General features: G+C 50.8%; 1 protein-coding gene across 5 annotated transcripts in view; it reads left to right on the top strand.

The window, feature by feature from the left end:
- Positions 1-232: 232 nt before the first annotated feature.
- Positions 233-21,065, top strand: part of PAX2 (paired box 2) — a 76,245-nt gene continuing 55,412 nt past the window's right edge. For 4 of the 5 annotated variants that reach the window (XM_063102305.1, XM_063102307.1, XM_063102306.1 and 1 more), the window contains exons 1-3: positions 296-338; positions 3,793-3,961; positions 4,769-4,966. In XM_063102305.1, coding sequence (XP_062958375.1) covers positions 296-338; positions 3,793-3,961; positions 4,769-4,966 — 410 coding nt within the window. Of the gene's footprint in view, positions 339-3,792; positions 3,962-4,768; positions 4,967-21,065 lie in introns of all 5 variants that reach the window. The other variant, XM_063102310.1, reaches the window with a different exon arrangement.

Here is a 21,065-nt window from a genome sequence, read left to right on the forward strand (position 1 = left end):
ACCCCCAGTATCCCCCGGCCTGGCCCGCCGCCCCGGGGCCGCTCTGCTGACCGCCCAGCCCCGCGTCCCGAAGGTGGGAAGTTGCAGCCACTGCGGTTGCAAGCCCCGGCGGGCCCGGAGTCCCCGCGGGGAGCGCAGCGCAGCGCCCCCCCGCTCCCGCGCGCCCCGCAGCAGCCGGGCGCCTGCTCACCCTCCCTCCCCCACCGTCCCTCCCTTTTCTCCTCAAGTCCTGAAGTTGAGTTTGCGAGGCGACACGGCGGCGGCGGCCGCGCTGCTCCCGCTCCTCTGCCTCCCCATGGATATGCACTGCAAAGCAGACCCCTTCTCCGCGATGCACCGTGAGTACCGGCGCCCGGCTCCTGTCCCAGCTCGGGGCTCTCTGTCCCAACCCTGTCCAGTCCCGGCGCGGACCCGGCCCCCAGCGCTCAGGTCCCATCTTGAAGGCCACGCTGGCTTCTCCCCGTCCCTCCTTTGGTTCTCCCTCTTTCCTTCGCCCGGTGTTTATAGCCTCCAGCTTCTCTCCCCTCTGCCTTCTGTCACCCATATTCATCCCTGCTCCTCCCTTCCTACCTTCCCTGGTGCCCATCACCTGCCCTTGCTCCTTCCACCTGCTCCTTCTAAGGTCGTGGGATCCACAGCCCTGGGGCCTCCAGCCACCCACTTCCTAGTCAGCCTCTTGCCCTAGGCTGGGGACTAATTGGCGGGCAGTTTTCAGGATGTTGTGTTGTGTTTTCTCTATCCTTTTTCTCGGTGTTTCTCTGCCTCCCCCTCCATTTCTACCTTTTTCAAACTTAGACTTGTGGGTGCCCAGAAGGAGACTCACAGCGTGAGCAGCCTCTGTCAGGACAATTGGGCAGAAGAGTGTGGGGGTGGGGTGCCCCCTTCTGACCCTCATCTCTCAGCGTCTCTGGGCCCTTCCAGCCCATCCAGGGATTCTCGTGGGCTGGTTTGAGATATGTCCTTCCTTTTCCTTTCTTTCCCACCTCCCTTCCCGCTCCTTCCCCTTCCCTTTTCCTTGAGTTGGGAATCTGAGGTTGGCAAGACATGGTGGTCATCTTTCCCTGCCTGGGAGATGCTCTAAAAACAAAGAGGGGTTACGAGAAGAGATCGAAGTCAGGGAGGAAACAAGTAGCGCAGCCTTCCAAGCGGGGCCCTGGGACCTGAGAGCAGCTCCTTGCCTGCCTCCCACTTTCTGCTGAGGACCATGCAGCCAGCGACCTGTCCAGGGGGTCAGCAAAGAGAAAAGAAATGAGGAGGAAAGAACAAAAGGAAGGCAAATGCCAAAGCTGGGGAGAAAGGAAAGAGAAATCAACACAAGGGGAAGGAAATTAAAGGGAAAACATTGAAAGGACGTTACAGGAAAAAGGGGGAGAAAAGAAATTTTTAAAAAATAGGAAAAGAAGGAATTATTTTAATGAAATTTGAATTTATCTAATTCGTCATGTTTTCAGCTTGGAAAACTATGCCGAGATTTTTTTTTTTTTTTTGCAGGCTTTTTTTTTTAAAGACAAGATTCTAAATAGAAAATTCTCCATCTGCAGATTAATAATTAAGGATAATTTATAACTTTTCACAAGGAAACTTTTTAGATCCGGCTTGGATCTATGCTTAGGACAAGAGAGCCGAGGAGGAGGGCTGTTTTTCTCTAAGCATGTATTTAGCGTTACAGGGGGAGCTTTAAAAAAAAGAAAAAAAAAAATACTCCTGAGATAAAATATATTTCCCTAAGTAATTTCCAAGCACAGGAATCCCGAACCGGGGGCTTCGGGCAGCCGCAGGTCTAGGGGAGCCAGAAAGCCCAGCTCCTTCTCGGAGGGAGCGGAACCGGCTCCACCCGCCGTCTGCGCCCAGCCCGCCTGCCTCTCGCGCGGCCCGGCTGCCACTCTCCTCTCTTGCCGACTCAGCCGGGGATCCGCCGAGTCCCGGACGCCCATAAGGAGCTACTGTGAAACCCAAAGGGGAGCAAGGCGAGCAGAAGGTGGTCGGAGGAAGGGAGAGAGCCGCGGCGCGGGCCGGCGGGCCGGCGAGCCACCGCAGCCTGGGTCCGCGCCGGCGGCGGGGGCGCATTCCAGGCCCTACTCAGCGCCGGCTCCGGTCGGCCCCCGACCCTGGACTCCCTCCGTGCCCCCTTTTCCTCCCCACCCCTTAGATTGGGGCCGAGCGGCCGGGCCCAGAGCCCGGAGAGGCTGAATTATTCATCTTTAATCTGCCCGCAGCTGCCGCCTTTTCATACCGGTAACGCGAGTTCTCCCGGGGCCTAAATTATTGATGGTCGGGGTTTGGAGGGAGGGGAGAGGTGAGGAGTGGGGCTAGAGATAGGGAGCTAAGGGGGTCGGGGGTAAAGCAAGAGGTTCCGGCCTCCCTTCGCCGCCCGAGCAGAGGCCTCTCACCAGGGGTTTCGCCCAAGCTTGATCTTGGTCCCTCCAGAAGGGGACGGGAGAGAAACGAAGGGGGCGCAGATGTCCCCGCTTTCTCCGAAACTCGCTTGAGGCTAGCAGGGCAGGGGCTGCAGGTTTGCCGGTCTGGTCCGGCCCGATTCAGCCGCTGGAAGTCTCTGCGCTTGGACTGCTCAGTAACTGCGGCTGCGGGTGGATCGCTCTGGGTGCAGGATTTCTAGACTGCTGTAGGCCAGGGAGCATGGGCACCGGGCAGCGCCCTCAGGCCTGGCACCCGGTGGCCGCCTTGGCTCCGAGGTTGGGACCCCGCGCTGGAGCCGGGTGGGAAACCCAGTGCCCTTCTCTTGGTCAGGAGGGCAAACGCCCTGGCTGCTGGGTTTCCTGAGCGGCTGCCGAGGTCTGAGGGGTCAGAAGGACGCGAGCTGGGTTGGGCTGGCTATATAGGGTGCCCCGTGAGTCCTCAACCTGCCGGGGCGGCCTGTGTCATGCGACCTGGGCGAGACGGTGGTTCTCAAGCCGGGTGCAGTACGGCAGGCGGGCGAGCTCTAGCGGCCTGCGCTCTCCGGCTGCTGCCACGAGCCGCGCCGCTGTCGCCGCCTCCTAGTCTCTGAGCGCAGCAGACCCCGGTCCCTGCCTCTTCCCGTCCTCTCCCCTCCACCTGGTTTTCTTTCCACTTTAGACACTAGGAGGGTGAGAGGGAAATATGGTCCCCAAATATCTAAAAGACAGAAACATAAAGGGAAAAAAACCTCCTGATCAAAAACAAAATAAAACCAAAAAAAGAGAAAGAGGTAGGAAAATTCCGACTAAAAATGAATACAAGAAAAGAAGCAGAGAGCAAAGGGGTGGGTGTCCCAGGGACTTTCACCTGCTCTGTGCTTGGGGCTCCGATGGACAGAGTCAAGGAACCCCAACCCCCCAAATCACCGTCCTCCAAGCCCCAGCACTCACCAATTCCCCCCTTGCCGGCGGCACAGGCGGATGCTGCCCCGCACTAGCTCCGTCCTCTGCCCGGCCCTTTCCCTCCTCGCGTTCCCACGTTCTTTCCCGCGGGCATTAATTCCCCTTTGCTGTTTTTCTCCCCCTCCCCCTTCTTTTTCCTCCTCTGGCTTCTCCATGCCTTCCTTCACTTTCTTGTGTCGCACCGGTCTAAGAATCGTGTTCTTTCCCAGCCCTCCGCCCAGCACCTGCGCTTCCGCGTCTCTACGGCCCCGCGGGTTCCAGTCCCCAGTCCTCCGTGTTGCGGTCGGCCCGCCACCTTTCTGCGCGATATCGGGAACGTGCCCCTCCGCCCTGCCTGCTCCCTTTGCCCATCCCGGCCCGCGGACCCTGACTAATGGCCGGTCCCTGCTGTGTGTGGGGTGTTGTGTTTTTTTTTTTTCTTGTCTCTCCCCAGCAGGGCACGGGGGTGTGAACCAGCTCGGGGGGGTGTTTGTGAACGGCCGGCCCCTACCCGACGTGGTGAGGCAGCGCATCGTGGAGCTGGCCCACCAGGGTGTGCGGCCCTGTGACATCTCTCGGCAGCTGCGGGTCAGCCACGGCTGTGTCAGCAAAATCCTGGGCAGGTGAGGGCCTCGGAGCTGTCTCGGGAGACGCCCTGCCTCCTTTCCCGGCCAACCGTGGGTCTCTGGTCCGAGGACTTGGCTAAAAGTCTAGAACAGCCCCCCCACCCCCAACCCACCCCTCTGCCGAGTGGGAGAGGGAAATCCCCAACTCAAGGGGATCTGGAGAGCTGCTCCTTTTGGAGAGGGTGCTCAGGTGGTGGACGCGGGCCCCAGGAGCTAGGATGGAGCAGGGTCGGTCACCCAGTGCCTGCCCTTCTCCAGGGCCCTCGCTGAGAGGCAGCCAATTCCTGGCTTCAGAAAGGGAGAGATGCATTTTCTAGCCGTGTTAATGCAGACCGGGAGTAGAGGAACGGGGTAGGGAGCAAAAACGGGTTTCCAAGAGGAGAAAAAGCAGCACTTGGGAGGAGGAAGGAGGGTCCTGGTTCTTACAGCGGCCTTTTGCTCAGTAAGAAAAGGCTGGAGGTGATGCCTCAGTCCTGGTCGGCCGGGAAGCCTCGCTGTTCCTTCTGCTCTTCCTAAATCGAAGGCTGGCTTTCACTCCTGGAGGCGCCTATTGCGGCTGGTGTGAACCCAGCCCCTGGTGTGTCCATTTCTGTGGAGGAAGTGTCCCCCTTGTCCTTCCCTCATCCTCCTCCACGGTGTCCCTGCCAAGCACCCTCTGGAAGTCAGCTCAGCCACATTGGGCCTTGTCCCTCTGCACCACTGTTGCCTCAGGCAGGAGAGTGGCTCAGCGGCTCTGGAGCCTGCAGCCCCCCTGCCCCTGCCACTGCCCACTTCGCGCTGACCCTACCCGCCTTCCGGGCGCAGGTATTACGAAACCGGCAGCATCAAGCCCGGAGTGATCGGCGGCTCCAAGCCCAAAGTGGCAACGCCCAAAGTGGTGGACAAGATTGCTGAGTACAAACGACAGAACCCGACTATGTTCGCCTGGGAGATTCGCGACAGGCTCTTGGCCGAGGGCATCTGCGACAACGACACGGTGCCTAGCGTCTCTTCCATCAACAGGTGAGTGAGCCACTGGGGCCTGCAGGGTGGGACTGCAGCTCCTGACCTTTGCCCACAGGGGAGTCTCCCTGAGGCTGGTCTCCCACTTCGTCCAGCCTATGCCCTTCCTCTCCGCTTTCGGCCTAAAGTTCTTTGGGCAGGATGGAGGACCTGGGAGGCAGAGAGACAGATAGACAGACAGACAGGGCTGTCTCCTGTTCAGGGCTGGCTAATCCCTGCCAGGCTTCTCCCGCCAGTGTCCTGGAAATGAATCCAAGTGTTTGTGGTAATTAAGACTCCAAGATTACATGCCTCGGGATCTAGAGACAATCACAGCCCGCAGCCGAAGCCTTTAAAATGACCAGTGTCTATTCATTGCCTCCAAACAGACTTCCCTTTCTAAAGGCATGCTCCCTTCCCTAGGGGCAGCCGCCTGTCCTGGCTCCCCCACCCTCCCTGCCAGCTCCCACAAAGCTTGCGTCCCAGGAGCCCAGGTCTTGCTAGCCAGCTCTGCACAAATTTCCGGCCTACAAGCACTGGTATCCAGGCCTGTGGAGTAAATGCCAACCACCAGCCAGCAATTGGCAGGGAGTAGAAGAGCTGGATAAGGAGTGGGATGGCAGGCAGGGAGGGAGAACTCCAGACTAAGACTGAGCCTTGGGAGATGCCCCCAGCCACCTATGGTGCCTATCTCTAGGCTGAAGTCGTTGCACTGATGATAGGCTCTAGCATCTGGGAATGATATGTAAGATAATTAGGTATCCTAATCCCCAAACCGCTTGAGTGTGCTCTCTGGGAGAACACATGTGCACACTCCGTATGTATACACCTAGCCAGTGTGCCAAGGTGCCTGTCTGTGGTGGCTACAGAACATATGAGCAGCAGCTGGGCCCAGTAAGCCAGGCTGACTTCATGATCATAGAACTGCACAACCTGACAGTTGTACACAGAGACCCCCTGCCCAAGTTGCACACCAGTTAGAAGCAAGTCCCAGACAGCATTAGCCCCCCACTTTAAGGCACCCCCAAATAACAAGAGAGCTAAAGACTTCATATCCTTGTTATTCTCTGTACTCTTCATAGGCTCATTATCAGGGCAACTAATAATTCAATAGTGCCTTTTTCTGAAACTGGCATCCCATATCAAGGCTTTTTTTTTTTTTTTAAATATTTTGCAAATGATATGGAATTATCCCAAATCATCCTGAAAACAGCAGGTAAAATTAGCTGGTAGAATGTACCTTGGCTAAAGAAGATTCCCTCTGCCACACTCACGCTGTAACGTACTGCGAGGCGACCCCAGAAATTATCCCAGTGTGTGCCATCTGTATTAAAATGGTTATTCAGTTATGAACAGGGTAACATAATACTGATCAGCTAATTATACACCCTCCGAAAACCCTCCAGCTCCCAGGGCATGGCTCAGCCAGGTATTGAAAGCATGGTGATTTGACATTCAGATACTTTCCAAAGGAGCTGGAGAAAGAACCTGGGTAGTTTGGGAGAGGAATAAGTCCTTTGCATTTAAAAGCCAGAGGAGGAGACTGGGGAAGCTTGGGACTGGAGGGGAAGGAGACAAAGCATTTTTTCCTGAGCCATCCGGAGACTTAGCCTCTTGTCTGGCTGCTGGTCCTGGGAGTGAGTTGGAACTGAGGTCTGGGGAAGAGAACAGCTGGGTCCAAGAGTGGCTCTGCTGAGGAGCAATGCTGCTGGGACCGGGTGGTGGTGTTCTGGAGAACATTTGAGAGAAATGCTCATTGTCAGTGACAGAATTTGCAAGTCTTTGGGGGAACCCAAGGCATGTGCGGTTAAAGTGATCTGTTGCTCTTGAAAGGCATGGAGGAGTAGAGCAACAAGGCAGGTGTGGTGGCAGCCTTGCCTTACACCCCTTGCCCCCCATTCCCCAAACATGTACCCTTCACTGGCGAGATGTTTTTGGAAGCTGGCTTAGGCACAGGTTTGGGGATACTTTTATCCTGAAAAGCTATGGAGAGCAGGGGACAGGTGACCTCTGGATCAAGCTCCAGAGGGCTTGCAGTGCACGCACAAGTGCTGGGAGAAAGTAGACAAGTGAGGCACAAGTGGGATGAGAGTGGGGGTATGAATGGCCTCAGCTTGACACCTCTGACAGCTGCAGAAGCCACCAGCACAGAACCCTATCATCTGAGGAGCACGTAGGCTTCCTTTGGTGTGGAGAAATGGCCATCTGTGGGCAGGTGTTGCTGGAGATGGAGAGGGAGTGGGAGGACAGGAATGGGAAGCCACTGGCAGCATGGGCAGCCAGCCCTGGGTCTGCAGTTAGGTGTCATGGCTTGCTTTGTCAACAAGGAGTAGTCAGGCTGCTTTCAATTTTGCTTTGGGCCAGAATCCTCCTGTGGTTCATTCATATTTTAGAAAGAATTCTGGGGGCTTCCCAGTGTGCTGCCAAGTTGGGGCTGGAGGGACGCATCTGGGCACCACATTCTTCATCCCTGTAGGTGCTTTGCTCTCAGGTGTGTTGTTTCACCCTAAAACCTGACAGAGGTGGGATGTTTCTGCTGGTGCTGGTTATGTCAGGAACTTTGCCTTTTCTCAGTTTAGAGAATTCTGCCCCATTGTAGGAACAGCCAGGGGATTTTGCTCTGTGTAGAAAGTGCAGTGCACTGGGGAATGGGTGGGTCTTGAGTTTAGAGCTTTAGTGTTGATGAGGTGTCCACTTGTGTTGGGTACTTTCTGTTATTAAGTAAGGATGTTCCTGAGCCAGTGGTTGGCAAGAAAGAGAGTCCACACATGCTCACCCACCTGAGCCAAAGGTTTTTCATCTTCTCCCCAAAACAGATGCTGTCGCTGCACTTGAAATATGCCATTGTGGTTAAAAACTAAATTGCTTTTCATGTTTTAAAAATGATTTTGGCATTCTCTGCTCCTGTCGTGATAAAGGCTTGGCCGTCCACCCCGCATTCACCATTAGCAAATCCTCGTAGAAATGCCTCTCTGAGCCAAAGGAGTGGGTCACAGAGGTCTCCCCACTCCCAGAAACCACCATCAGAAATCCTGAGGGTTGACTGGGTTTCTTAGCACATGGAATTTATCTGAATCATTCTAAGTTTTGGGTTACTGATCGCTGAGCAGAGAGTTGCCAGCTCTTCAGCTTGTACATCACTGCTGTAGAGGGTGGGTGTCTATAAACAGGTGACTTTAGATTGAAACTTGGTGTGGGAAATGGCCTGGAGGAGGGAGGGGTAGAGGGAGATCCATGCTGCTGAAAGGGGAAAACGTCACCTAGTTACATTGCCGAGCAATTGACTAGGCAGGAAGGATTTTCCTGATTATATGCCAAAGTCTTCTGGTTTGGCTGTTGCTCTGGGTAGCTCCTTTGAAAGAACAAACACAAACTGCAGATAGAGTCTAGGGTTACTGCAGATCCCCTGAGGGTGCTTTCTTGGAATGAACTGACAATAAGGGCATTGCCTTCTAACTTTTTAAGCTTGCCCTACACTCTTTGGGGTCAGGGCACTCCCCACCTCTAGATCTTTGGAGTGGACTCTGGCACAGACAGCTTCTCACTGATCATCCCTGCCCACATTCTGCCTTAGCCTGTTTGGCTCTAAGTGAGCACATTCATTCTCCTAGCCATGGCAGCACAGGTTTCAAGAAGGCTACAGCCCCAGCGCTATGTTAGAGAAGTCCATCCTGTGTCATTTGGACGTATCCTTGTGTCATTCTCACATCTTGGTCAGAGGTCTGGCAGTGGGGTGCCATGGTCTACCAGATGTTCATTCAAAGACCTTTCCAAATAAGCCAAGGAAATGCGGAAGACACATTCAAGGCTAGGGTCTATTTCTCCCTCTCTGAAACTCAGGTTCCAAAACATTACATATTAGATTCTGGACTTGGCTTGGCATGAAGCTGGGCAAGAGGGGTGGCATTGCCTGCTGCATCTTCAAGGTTAGTTGCAGCTGTTGGTGGTCAGGGCTTTCAGCCTCATAGCAGAGAGCCAGGGCAGGCTGGTGAGTTAAGAAAGACTTCTACCCACAGAGGAATTGGGAGAAATAAAGACAGAGAACTTGCCTTCTGTGGCCCTGAACCTAGCAGACAGGGCCCACAAATAGCAGACAAACGTGCCAGTTTGTGTCATAGAAGCCTTGCTCACCTGTCTTTTCCTAGAAACAGTCCACTGCTGATGAGGTCGCCCATCCTTAGAATAATATGTTGATACTCCTGTTCCTTAAAAAGAGCTGGCTTTGTCCTGAAGAGCCCATTTTTGTTTCCTTAGTTGTTTTAGCCTGGGCTTCTTGGCCAGCAGTCACATTGGCCTGACTGTCTCTCTGTTGGCTACTTCTATTGGTATCCAGGCCACAGAATGGCCTTCGGGTGAGAGCAGAGGCTGGTTGCCCTGAGCTCTTACCTCAGCTGGCAACTCTCAAGAAGAGGTAGACAGGAGGGCTTGTTCCTAACAACTGCTCCAGGTGGGTTGTAGAGAGTGATGCAAAGAAGAAACGAGATGGGAAAACATAAATAAATAAATAAATAAATAGTGTCCCAACTGTTCTGAGAACTCAATAAAACAATCACATCACATATGAAGAGGCATAAATCTTGTGTCTGCACAGGTAACCTACTCAATTGCTTTTATTATCGCTCAGACTGCCTCCATTTATTACCGTCCATGGCCTGGGCAAAGGGGGCCGCGTGGAGGGTGGTCTCCAGTGCAATCCTACACCCCAAGAGGCAACAATCTGCCCATACAATGAGGGATTTCGATGGGAACCCGGGAAGGGCCCATCTGTCTGCTTGAAAACCAATCAATAACTCTGTAACCAGAGCCCTTGTCACAGGGAAATGGACAACACAACAGTTCAATAGAGGGGCCACAGGGGGAATTAGCCAAGTGGAGATGGGGCCAGGCAGGAGCAGCCCCTACAGAAAGAAATGGGGGTGCCTGGAGAAGGGGAGATTAGAGAGGGATGGGGATGTGGCAAGGAGAGCAATAGCTTCATATGCGTATTGGCACAAGGGCTATTACTGTGCAAAGCAGGCAATGAAAGGCAATGTTGGAAGTTAGGGTGGTAGGGAAAATGTATTTTGGAGGGCATTTGGGGAATGAGCTTGTTCTGGTACACATGGGATGGTGTGATTGTATATGTGATGGTATGTGCTTGTGGACTAGAATATTACTGTTTCTAGAGAGAGTAGCAATGGCAATAACTGGTGCAGAAGATTAATCACACCCCGCTCCCAAAAGGCTGCACCTTGAAGACGGGGGGGCTCCCTATAAGCCCACATGGAATGGGGTTCTGCTTCCTGGTCTTCTTGGCAGAACTGATGAAGGAAAACCTTAAACCAGGGGCCCTATTGTCTATTCCCAGCTTCCTAGATCTCCAGCTCTAGCTCCTCTGCAATTTTGCCTCTCAATGCTCAGGTCTGTCCTTAGCCCCTCCTTGTTGCTACCTGGAGTTGGGATTTCTTATGTTAAGAGGAAAATGTACATACTAGAAAGAATTATTTTTTCACTTCCTGTTCCTTAAAAGAATGCAGTAAAGGGTGCTCATCTGACCTGCTGATTCTCTGAACCCCCGCTGTTTCTTCTCATACCTCTCCCACCCCTCCAAGCCAGGTGTCCAGAGCTCAGATTCTCACAGGGGAAGCAGCTACAGGTGCAGCTGTGCCTAGTGCAGCATCCCCAACCGTGGGTGAGTCTAGAGAAGAGAGAAGGGCCCCTGAGGTCTGAGGACTGGGAAACAGCGTCACCACCAATGCCCAAATAGCAAGTGCAATATTAGACAGATGAAAAATTAAATCACCTTGGGTTTTTCTATCTACACTGAACGCCTGGGTTGAGATGTCTTTCTACTGTTGAACAGGTTATTTGTTTTGGTGCTATAAAGGCACAGCTTAAATATATTCATGATGGTTTAGTCGCAGAGGTTGATATCGTCTGTGTGTATGGATTTGTGTGTTTGTGTGGACCCACCTGAGTCTGCTCTTAGGTAAAAGGGCTCTGAGGCCAAGAGGATGAAAGGGAAGAAGGCCCACAGGCATGACCTGCAGTCACAGACAAAGGCCTGACACCTTGTATTTGGGTTAGAACCATCAGCGAGGTAGTCATTGGGCCATTGGGCCAGGTGGCAGCAGTCATAGGGCTGGGCTGAAGATTCCTCACTTCATAATTTAGGCAAACTGGGGCCAAATTTTCCTTCAGTTATTATTTGCATTGTAATGCTCTGTGGTCCAATTAGCTTCCGATAAGAGGGGCTTTGCTACAGCAATGCCACCTTTGTGATGGAGAGTTGTGTGACCAGCTGTCTACTCTTGCTTCGACACTCAAGTCCCAGCCCAGTTGGCAGGGCTAGTTAGGGACTAACTGCATAAGCAACCATGAAGATGCTCTTCCCAGCATGTCCCCTTCCTCCAGAGCTGTGGCCCAGTGACCCACAAGCCGTGTCTCCCCAGCACTGGGACACAGTCATGGGCAGAGCTCTCCCTAGAGCCAGACCCCAGGCTCAGCCTCCAAATCCTTCTCCCAGGTGCCAGAGAAATAGGAAGAGGCTATGTCTGAGATGCACAGAGCTGGCGATGGGGTAAGGCTTGGAGTCCAGGCAGGGCATGATGGCAGAGGTGGCTTGGGGCCTCCTGAGGAGACCTGGGCACAGGGGAGTTGCTGGGGACATGGGAAACAAGGAGAATGACCTTGCCGTGGAGGAGAAGGAGGAGGTCTCATAGATCTGGGAACTCTCAGGTAAGAGAGGAAGACGTATGGGAGGGAGGGAGATGGAAGAGGCCGCAGAGCCAGGCTCCTCTCATGGCTCATCCTCATATGACAGTAACTGGTCCCTGTCTCTTGTTTTTTGAGAGATAATATGATGAGAAGATATTTTGTGTTTTTTGAGGGAGACAGACAGGGGGAGAGAGACTGGCATTCTGTTCTAGAGAGGTTTAAGTTTATTGGAGGGATGTGGGGGGAAGGAAAATGGTGCCCGCAGGTCCAGACTGGTGATTGCCAAGGGCCATGATGGAGACCTCAGTGGCTACAGGGGTCACAAAGGCCTTTGGGGCCCCAGAAGGGAAAGTACAGGGGAGAGTCCACAAGGGATGAGCCAAAAGGTGGTGGGAACTGGGCGAGCAGGAGCTGGAGCACATAGGCCCAAGCTGCAGGTGCTGATACTGGAAGACTTGATCTTTCAAAGCTGTGCTGGCCAAATAAACACAGCTTTGGGCCAGCGGTTGGCAGCCCTGAGTCTACATAGTGAACACACTTTTTTCTCTGCTTTAGACCAGAGTGGTAACCTCAGTGCAAGTGCAGGAGAGGGCACATTTCCTGAGCCCCTAGTCCCATAGCTCCTGGGGAAGAGAGTGGGGGATAGAGCAGAACTCCCTGCAGCTAGGGGAGGAGAGAAGGAGAAGTGAACGGGAAGGGGACAGAAAGTGAGGATGAGGACTTGAAGAGTGAAGCTGAGAGGTGAGAGGGAGATGTCCAGGAGTTGCCTTGGCCTGGACAGGGTTGCTTGGGACTGGAGCATTTGGCTGGTGTGAGACACAAAACTACAGAGCTTGGAGAGGGGGGCTTGGATCCCGCTCACCTGAGCCAGGGCCCTTCATGCCCTGCAAGGTCTTAGAGGTGGTTGGGGGGAACCAGGCTGATGAGGGCCTGAGGAGAGGTGAGAAAGGAGAGGGCCAGCTAGGAGAGAAAGGTGGGCAAGTTCTGGGAAGAGAATAGAGCAAAGGCAGTGGCATGGGAAGTAAAGTCACAGGGCCGGGAGCTGTGCGGCCCTTTCTGAGAGGGAGCCCCAGTGTGGTGCAGCCATGGCCAACTGCTCCCTCTGCATACTGCAAGGCAGGCCATCAGGGGCTATAGGGCTGCTGCAGTGCAGTTGATCCAGCCTGGTCCCTGGCAGGCCAGAGAAGAGCATGAGAGAAAGGCCAAGAGGAAGAGAGGGAGGTTCCTGCTTCCTAGGGGTTCCAGATTAGAGCCCTCTCCACCAGGAGCCTTTGGCCACTTGGCTCTGGACTTCCTCCTCTGCCTGCCTTTAGTCCTGCTTGGACTGCAGTGATCTCCCTCTGCAGCGACCCAAGAACAGAGAAAGCTAAGGATGTGACGGCAGCTCCTGGGAGGGCTGTGAGACAGGGCAGCAGTCTGGCAGGGGAACTGTATTCACCTTGTTGGCACAGTCGAGTCAAGAAATCAGAGAGAGGAAGGATTGTAGAGGATTGGGAGAGAGGGGAGGAGTGGAAAGGGAGAAAAAAAGTGGCCTGAGAGCTTGAGCGCTGGGGCAGCTTTCCCTGGTCCTCATGCCCCCTCTTGGCACCAGAGTCTTTGCTGGGCCCACTGCCCAGCCCACATTTGCAGGCAGGTGAAGGAAGCTGAAGGAGACCAGGAGTCTTGTGGGCAGTACCAGCCTGGCTGACCATAGAGGTGGTCAGGGAGAAGACCCTCATTCTGCCCTTTGTCCTGGGGGCTTTCAGCCTTATTCTAGACGGCAAGCTGTGGTGCTGGCCTGCGTGTGTTGTCCCACAAGAAGTTGTGATCTTGTGTTGTGAGCTCTGTGTGGCTGTGCTTTGGAAATCATATGTGGGCTGGTGGTGTCTAGCGGGGTCTGGCGTTAAGGGCCTGGCGTTCATACCCTGGGACGCTATCTAAACAGCCCTGGCATCCCAGAGGGCTCTCGAGAGGAGTCAGTCTTGTCAAGGTGGGAGCTAATGGTTTGCTATTCTGGTTTCCAGCTGAAGGGATTGTTTGGTCCCAAAACAAAAGTGCCTGCTGTCACTCACATGGCCTGCCTGCGTGGGGTGTCAGTGAATGCCCAGAGAGCACAGGGCTGAGTGGACAGTAGACATCCCAATAGGTCCTGTCAGGTACACACAGGGTCCTGACACACTTGGACCGAGGGCATGCACATGTCTGGGAGTGCGAACGTGTGTGAGCAGTGCGCGTTTGCTCCACCGGAGGCGAGTGTGTTGTGCTGTGCGTGATGGCCGCGGTGGGGAGTGTGTAATACCGCACTAGGAGAACTGGTAGCAGTTGCTTGTTTGTCTGCTGACGCCCTCAAAGGAGAGTGCATTTAGCGAGGGACAAAGTCCAAGATAATCACCTCCTTTTATAATCTGCAGAGTGCATACATCCTCTCCCCACCCCCGGTCCCTTACCCTTCTTCCTCTTTCTCCTCCTCCTCCTCATTACGTGGGTTAGCTGATTAGGGTTAGGACGCCAATCTCAGCAGACTCTAACTGAAGAATGAGGAGAATTTGATAAGCTCAGGAAGGCTGTTCTTCCTCTAGGGACCAATAGAGGTTTCACATTCCTCCACTGTCCCCTGCTTCTCCAAGGAGCTGACGCTAGGCCAGGTGGCCTTCCGACTGGCTGTGCCTGGCCTCTGGGAGAGCCAGAGGGAAGGAGATATACCCAGGGTCGGGACTTGGGTTTCTTACCCAGATCATTATGGGCCTGGGAGGGAAAGCCTCACAGAGTCCCAGATGAGAGAGAAGAAAGGTAGCAGAAGACAGGAAGAGAGGAGTGAGAGCTACATGCGACGGACACTGACCAGCCCCAGCTAAAGCCTGATTTGGGCCACAGAAATGGACTGGGGGGTGAGGGGGATTTTTTTTTTTTTTTTCAGGGAAGAGGCTCTGACGCCTTTTACCCATACTGTGGAACTGAGCGCTCAGCTTTCTGCAGAGTGTGCAACCCGGGTTAGGGTCCAGCTCTCCTGTGATCGGTGCTTACCCTCACTCTCGGCCCCCACCCTCCCACCCCGCACATACACACGTGCCTCTTTCCCCACCCCCACCTCTCCTTCACTTGGTAGCTCCTGGCCCCAGAGAAACTCCTTAGTAGATGACCTTCCAGGGTGGGTACAAAAAAAGTTGAGAGAAATTCATTTCATGGACAGTGGCTGCTTAGAAAAGGCGATTCCAGCATACGAATGTGATAAATGTTAACTGAGCATTAATCGCATTAAAGAGGGCCCTATAAACTTTTCATTTCTAATTAAATTCGTCCAGTGATGCTGCCCAAGCGAGTACTCCAGGCCTTTGTTTATGTGGAAAATTAAAATGCAAATACAATGGGATTTATTTCCAAGAGTAGAGTGATAGGCTGGTCCCTCTGGCTACTGCTCTCCAGGCCTGTCAGTCCAGGTAACTGCTTCGCTGGAAGTGCTGTCCCCCTCGTCACAGATGTTTGTATGAAGGCAGAGGCCAGAGTTCAAGGTCAAATCAAGTTAGAAATGGGGAGAAGGTGTGGAAAGAATTGAAGAGAAGGAGAAAAGGCAATGGATGACACAGCACTATAGGAAGTCACTGTCCTCCCTCCCTCCCCACTGACTCACACCTCTTGGAGAACAGACCCCAAAACCTTGCTTGTGAATAACATCATTGTGAGCTTCCTCTGCAGCTCTGAGATGAAAGGGTGCATGGCGGGGGGGGGGGGGGAGAATTTGGAGGAAAGAGAACTGAGTGGTTGTCACCTGGAAGGGCCCAGGACCTGGATTTATCTCCAACAGTGTGCAGGTCAGCTGCTGTCCACATCATGGTTTCACTAGGCTCCTCCTGCCAGTGCCAAGTGGCATTGACATGGGGCAGTGGAGCATAGAGGCACAAACTGAGGAGGACAATGTGCACGCACGCAGCCTTCTTGCACATAGGGAGAGCCGGTTGCTCATGAGAATAAACAAATGTCCCTTGCAAGGAGTCCTTCAGTGCCATGATCCCTTTGATAAAAGTGGAAACTCTAAATGCTATTGAATCGAACAATCTAAATTTCCTATTTACGAAGCATGAATTAGGTCAAAGGGAGAGAAAACCCAGGTAAGAAAAATCATTTAGGTATATCAGTTTGAGACACTGAAAGATAGCTATCCTGCTGTGTGGATAAGTAAGTTGTAAATAGCATTAAAAAGTAGAGAGGGAAAGCAAATGGAGATAGGAGAGATGATAAAAGGGAGAGCACTAAATCACAAACAGGGGTACATGTACAAAGTCACAAGCCAGATTTACACCGAGCTTTGCAAAATCTGCAGCTTGAACTGACAATATGTAGAGTAAGTGCACAGGCATGCAGGCATCCAGAGAGTGTCAGGATGGAAAGGGGGATCGGTCGCACCATGGGCAAGCTGCTTATGGGCTGGACACTGGGATTGATCCATCAGCTCTGCCGTGCAGGGATCTGATTGGGTATGGTTCTGTAGACCGTCAAGGATACAGCCGTATGAGGTTTTTAAAGGTCTTTAAGCACACGAGTCTCTTGTGAACTGGATCCACATTCTAATGGATCTCCAAGGTAGCAACCCATTCCCAGAATGCTGTCTGCTTGACTGGTTTTGTCGAATAGCTGCTACCCTGTCCTCTTTAATCTGTTTTATTCTGGGTTATTCTTTTCCTCTTAAGTGTTCACTTATGTCTCTTGGAAACGCATGAGCGCTTACTGACAAACAGGTTAATGACTGTGGCAACTCCCAAACATCTGGATGTAAACCAAAAACTTTAGTCAATCATCTATAAACATTGCCAATATAATGCCAAAGAACTGGCAATTTAGAGATATCCACATAATTGATTGAGTTTCTCAGTTTTTATCCAGGCACAGGATCAACACATTGGGAAACACCTGTTTTCAGAGAAAAATATTCTAGGAGACAAAGTGTTGTGATTAGAAAGCGTCTTTGATACATTTGGGTCTGATTTCAGGTTTAAAGGGAGACTGGGCTGGGTCCTAAAATCAGCTGGAGAGCTGGTGGTTAGAGCATTTAGTATTTGTTTCTGTGTGTGTTTTTTTTTTTAAAGATGACCAATAAGGGGATCCTAACCCTTGACTTGGTGTTGTCAGCACCACACTCTCCCAAGTGAGCCAACCAGCCATCCCTATATAGGGATCCAAACCCAGGGCCGTGGTGTTATCAGCACCACACTCTCCCGAGTGAGCCACGGGCCAGCCCAAGAGCATTTAGTATTTGAACAAGCACAACCGATGAGTACTCTCCTTCCCCTGAAAGTTGGTCAGGAGGGCACATCACTGTCCAAATAAGCTTAAGCTCTTTGTTAGGCCTGGCTTCCATAGAAGAGTCTGCTTTGCCATCTTAAGGGAGAATATCAGGCTCTTAATAGATATGGCCTTTCAATCATTTATTCATTTATTTTTTCACTCATCCATTCAGAAAACCTTTGCTAAGCACCTACTATGTGCCAGGCAATTCACATAAAGCTATGTGATGTAGTGCAAGAAAGTGGGCTCTGGGGAGAAACTGCCAGAGTTTGAATCTAGCTTCCCTACTCACTGGCTGTGTGGTTATGAACTAATCTCATATCCTCTCTGGGCCTCAGTTTCCCTACTCGTATAATATGGGGATAATCATGTAGCTCTCTTGTAGGTTCTTGCCAGAGTTAAATTAATCCACATAAACCTGCTTAGAATTGTACTTGGCAAATATAAAGTGCTCAATAAAAGTTCATTATTATTATTACAATAGTAATCATCAAGTTTGTATTTCTTCTATGTGTCCATATCAGTGTGTGTGTGTTCTGGTTTGTGGGCATACACACTTTTTATCTTTTAAATAAAAAAGCTTGAAGAGCCAAAAAGATATTCTATGAACAGAATTGTGTATATTCAATACCAGTGAGAATTACGGTCCCCTGTGAGTCCAGCTGGATTTAGGAAAGGGGCCTGCTCTGTGTGTTTCCAGAAAAAAAGAAAACCTCTCTGACTCAGTTATCTGGCCATTGAACAGAATTAGTCAGATAATTGGCCCCTTTGTCCACTTTGAGAGCCCTGCCTCTGTGAACGTGTGTGTGTGAGTGTGTGTGTGTGTGTGTGTGTGTGTGTGTGTGTGTGTGTACGTACTTTGTATAACTGCACACTCCTTCTCTGGGATGAGCCTGCCACTGCTTGAGGAGTTGAAGGTTGGCATTTTCTGGGCTTCATGGCATTTTCATGGGTTGTGGTGCTTTTGCATTTTGCATTTTGTAGTTTTGTTGTTTTTTGGGTTTTTTGAGATAAAACAAAATGGTAATGGGAAAAATCCTTATTTGATAGGTTTGAAGGGTTCCTCTGTTTCTTAAATGTCATAGAAGGGAGAGGACAGGGAAGTAAATGGGAAGAAGAGGGGAAGAGAGGAGAGAAAATGAAGATAAGACAAAGGATGAAGAAAGAGGAGAGGGAGAAGTAAGAAAATATTTGACAAATTGAAGCCAAATCTGTCATTGTTGTCCTGCATATCTGAATATTCCAAGGAAGCACGGGAGTTTGATAATCACTGCAGTTATTTCCTTTGCCAAATGGTAAAGGAATTTAAGAAAAAAATTTCAGGAAAAATTTTTACTTTGGGCTTAATCTGTTTGGTGCAATGGCTCAAAGCAACTGGGCAACTGTAAATTCTCTTATTTACTCTGTGCCCAACAAGAGCAAAAATGAAAACCAAGGTTTCCCAAACTCACAATGCTGTGTTTCACATCTTTATGGGAAATTCCATGGAATGAGGCTGAGGTCCAATCTTATTCTTGCCTCGAGTTCTCCCTGACCCTTCAGCTTTGTTAGGTAACCAAGTTCAGCTCAGTGGACTTTCATAAGATCCACACCCAAGTGCCCCAATAGTCACTTATCCAATACCTTTCCTAACCTTTCCTTAGTTCTCAAATTTAATACCTAGATTCTGTTATTCCTCATTTATACCTATTAGCTGGTAATATAAGAGAGTAAATTCTTTAATGAGCTAAATTTAAATTCTGAGAGCTCAATCATCCTTTTAAAAAAAATTTTTATAAGTATAAATTGTGTATGAGGACCACCATCTTCCTTTCTGCCTATTCATCACCACAGGGCTGGATGCCACCCTCTGTGTGGTGGTGGGCAGCGGTGGACTCTATCAACTTCCAGCCCCTGCCACTGTCCAAACAGAGCAGAAAGAAGGCCAAGGAGAGAACTGCCTGCTGTCCCTGTGCTACTTGACTGCAGTTTTTTCACTACTGTGCTTTGAATACACACACACCTTGATTTATTTTAGGATTTTATGTATATTTGTACACATGTATACATTTTTGTACACATGCATAAGCCAATCTTTAGGCTGCTTTACTCAGTAAGCTCTTATGTTCATAATAATAATCATAATGGCTAACAGGTGCTTACTTCAATAGAAACTATTATAAGCATATTACATGTATTAATTGATTTAAGCCTCATAAGCAACCCTATAGGGCTTTGTAGGATTGTGTATAGTTGAGGTAACTGGAGTACAGAGAAGTTAAATACTTGCTTACAGTCACAGTCCAAGCATCAGAACTAGGATTTGAGCCCATGCAGTACTGGCTCTTAAGCCCATGTGCTTATCCCCCATGCCATACTTCATATCTACTTTGGATCAACAGACAGGCAGGCACAGATAATCTCCTGGGGAACTCTGTATATTTTTTGGTCTCATGTTCAGCTATGTATTCACACATTTACTTGCAAGCCCAGAACAAGGACCCTGCACTCTAGTAGAAGGTCCTGCCTAGTGCGTGTACCTCTACTCTTCCATGTTGTATGTCCCTCAGTGCAGGCCATTGATGAGCCACATCATCTGGGGATACTAAGGGAGAAGATGCTGATGGCCAGAGCCACAGAGTAGGGCAGAATGGGGGTTCTTGGAACTAAGTTCATGTCATTATTCCCAACGGGATTGGGACTTTTACTCCCATCCACCTTCCTCTAGCCCCAGCAGGGATCTAGACTCTCTACAGGCATAGGGTTTGGCCTAGGGGGTTAACTCTCCAAAGCAGACAGAAGTAGGGAGGGTGGTGCCAAGACATGTGCCAATGTGGTGAAGTCAGAAGTGTTCACTAGAATACAGGCCATTTGCTTCCAAGAAGAATAAAACTGTATATTTGATCATCAAGATGAGATGTGTCCTACATCTCTAGAATCTTCCTTCTGGAAAGGAGCATTGCAGATTACCAGGCCAGAGTAAGCTAAAATAATAAAAAAAAAAAAAAGCTAAAGGATGGGCCCTCTCACCCGCAACCACACCAAGAAGGCAATTAAAGCAATTACCAAATCACACACCACCACCCTGATCCAACATCATTATTCAACCTACGTCACCAAGGAGACACCCATTGACCTGATCTCAGAGACATGCATTATGAAGGAAAAAAAAGATGCTGATATGATCAATGAACACAATAATTCAAAGCAGAAACACCAACAGTGCCACCAAACAATACTCAAATTCCTCTAACTCAGTGTTACAAAAAGTGCAGTCACTTTGATACAATACCACAAAACACCAAGTAACACACATTAAGCCAGTTGCTGGAATGTGTCGACACAATGCAATACACAGTAACACACAACACAATTCAAACTCTCCATCCCACAAGCACACCCATACACAAAGGCTGAAATCATGTGGCCAACTGAGCCATAGTAAGCATTGGTCAGACATACACAGAGAAAGAGCCAGCAGTACAACTCCCAAGCCTTCTGTACACCCAGCAGTAAATGGTCACAGCTGCAGTCTCCCCAAGCACAGTGCAGCCTGCCAGAAAGCAGCAGCACCATCCCGTTTCTCCAGCAGGTGGATGTGTCCAGACCATCACCTTCAATAAGGCCTCTGGGCTCTTGTTGCTAGTAAAAGAGTAAACTGTCCCTTGAGCCTGCTTCCTGAGACAGGGCGAATCAGCTTTATCCTGCTTGGGGTTTAATAAGACTTCACTGTTACTGAAAATGACAGAGCTTCCGGGATGGAGGGAAAGGTAGGGGAGTGGGGGGAGAGCTTGCCAGGCTGGGTGCAGGAATTCCCCTTCCTCTACCAAGCCCTGCCTTCTGTGGCCATTCCAGAGCCGAAGCCCTCTTGCTGGGTGTTCACTGAGTATCGATTCAGTCTGCAAGCAATTTTAATATTTCTTCAGGGACTTTCCAGCAACAGCACAAGTCATTAATTCACCCTCCCAAATTGCTTATTCAATAGCAGGAACATGGCTCCTGAATAAAGTCCCAGAATTTATGTGACTTGCACGAGTCAGGAGGTCAAACAACTGTTATGGAGCGAAGTTAAAAATCCAAATAAAATATTGACACTTTTTTGGGGAGGGGGAGGGAGGAAGCAAAGGTATTTAAAATAGGTTTTTGTTGCAATGCCCCCAGGATAAAGAATGGAGGGAGACTGAAG

This window comes from Cynocephalus volans, chromosome 7 (assembly GCF_027409185.1).
Source record: "Cynocephalus volans isolate mCynVol1 chromosome 7, mCynVol1.pri, whole genome shotgun sequence".
Taxonomy (NCBI): Eukaryota; Metazoa; Chordata; class Mammalia; order Dermoptera; family Cynocephalidae; genus Cynocephalus; species Cynocephalus volans.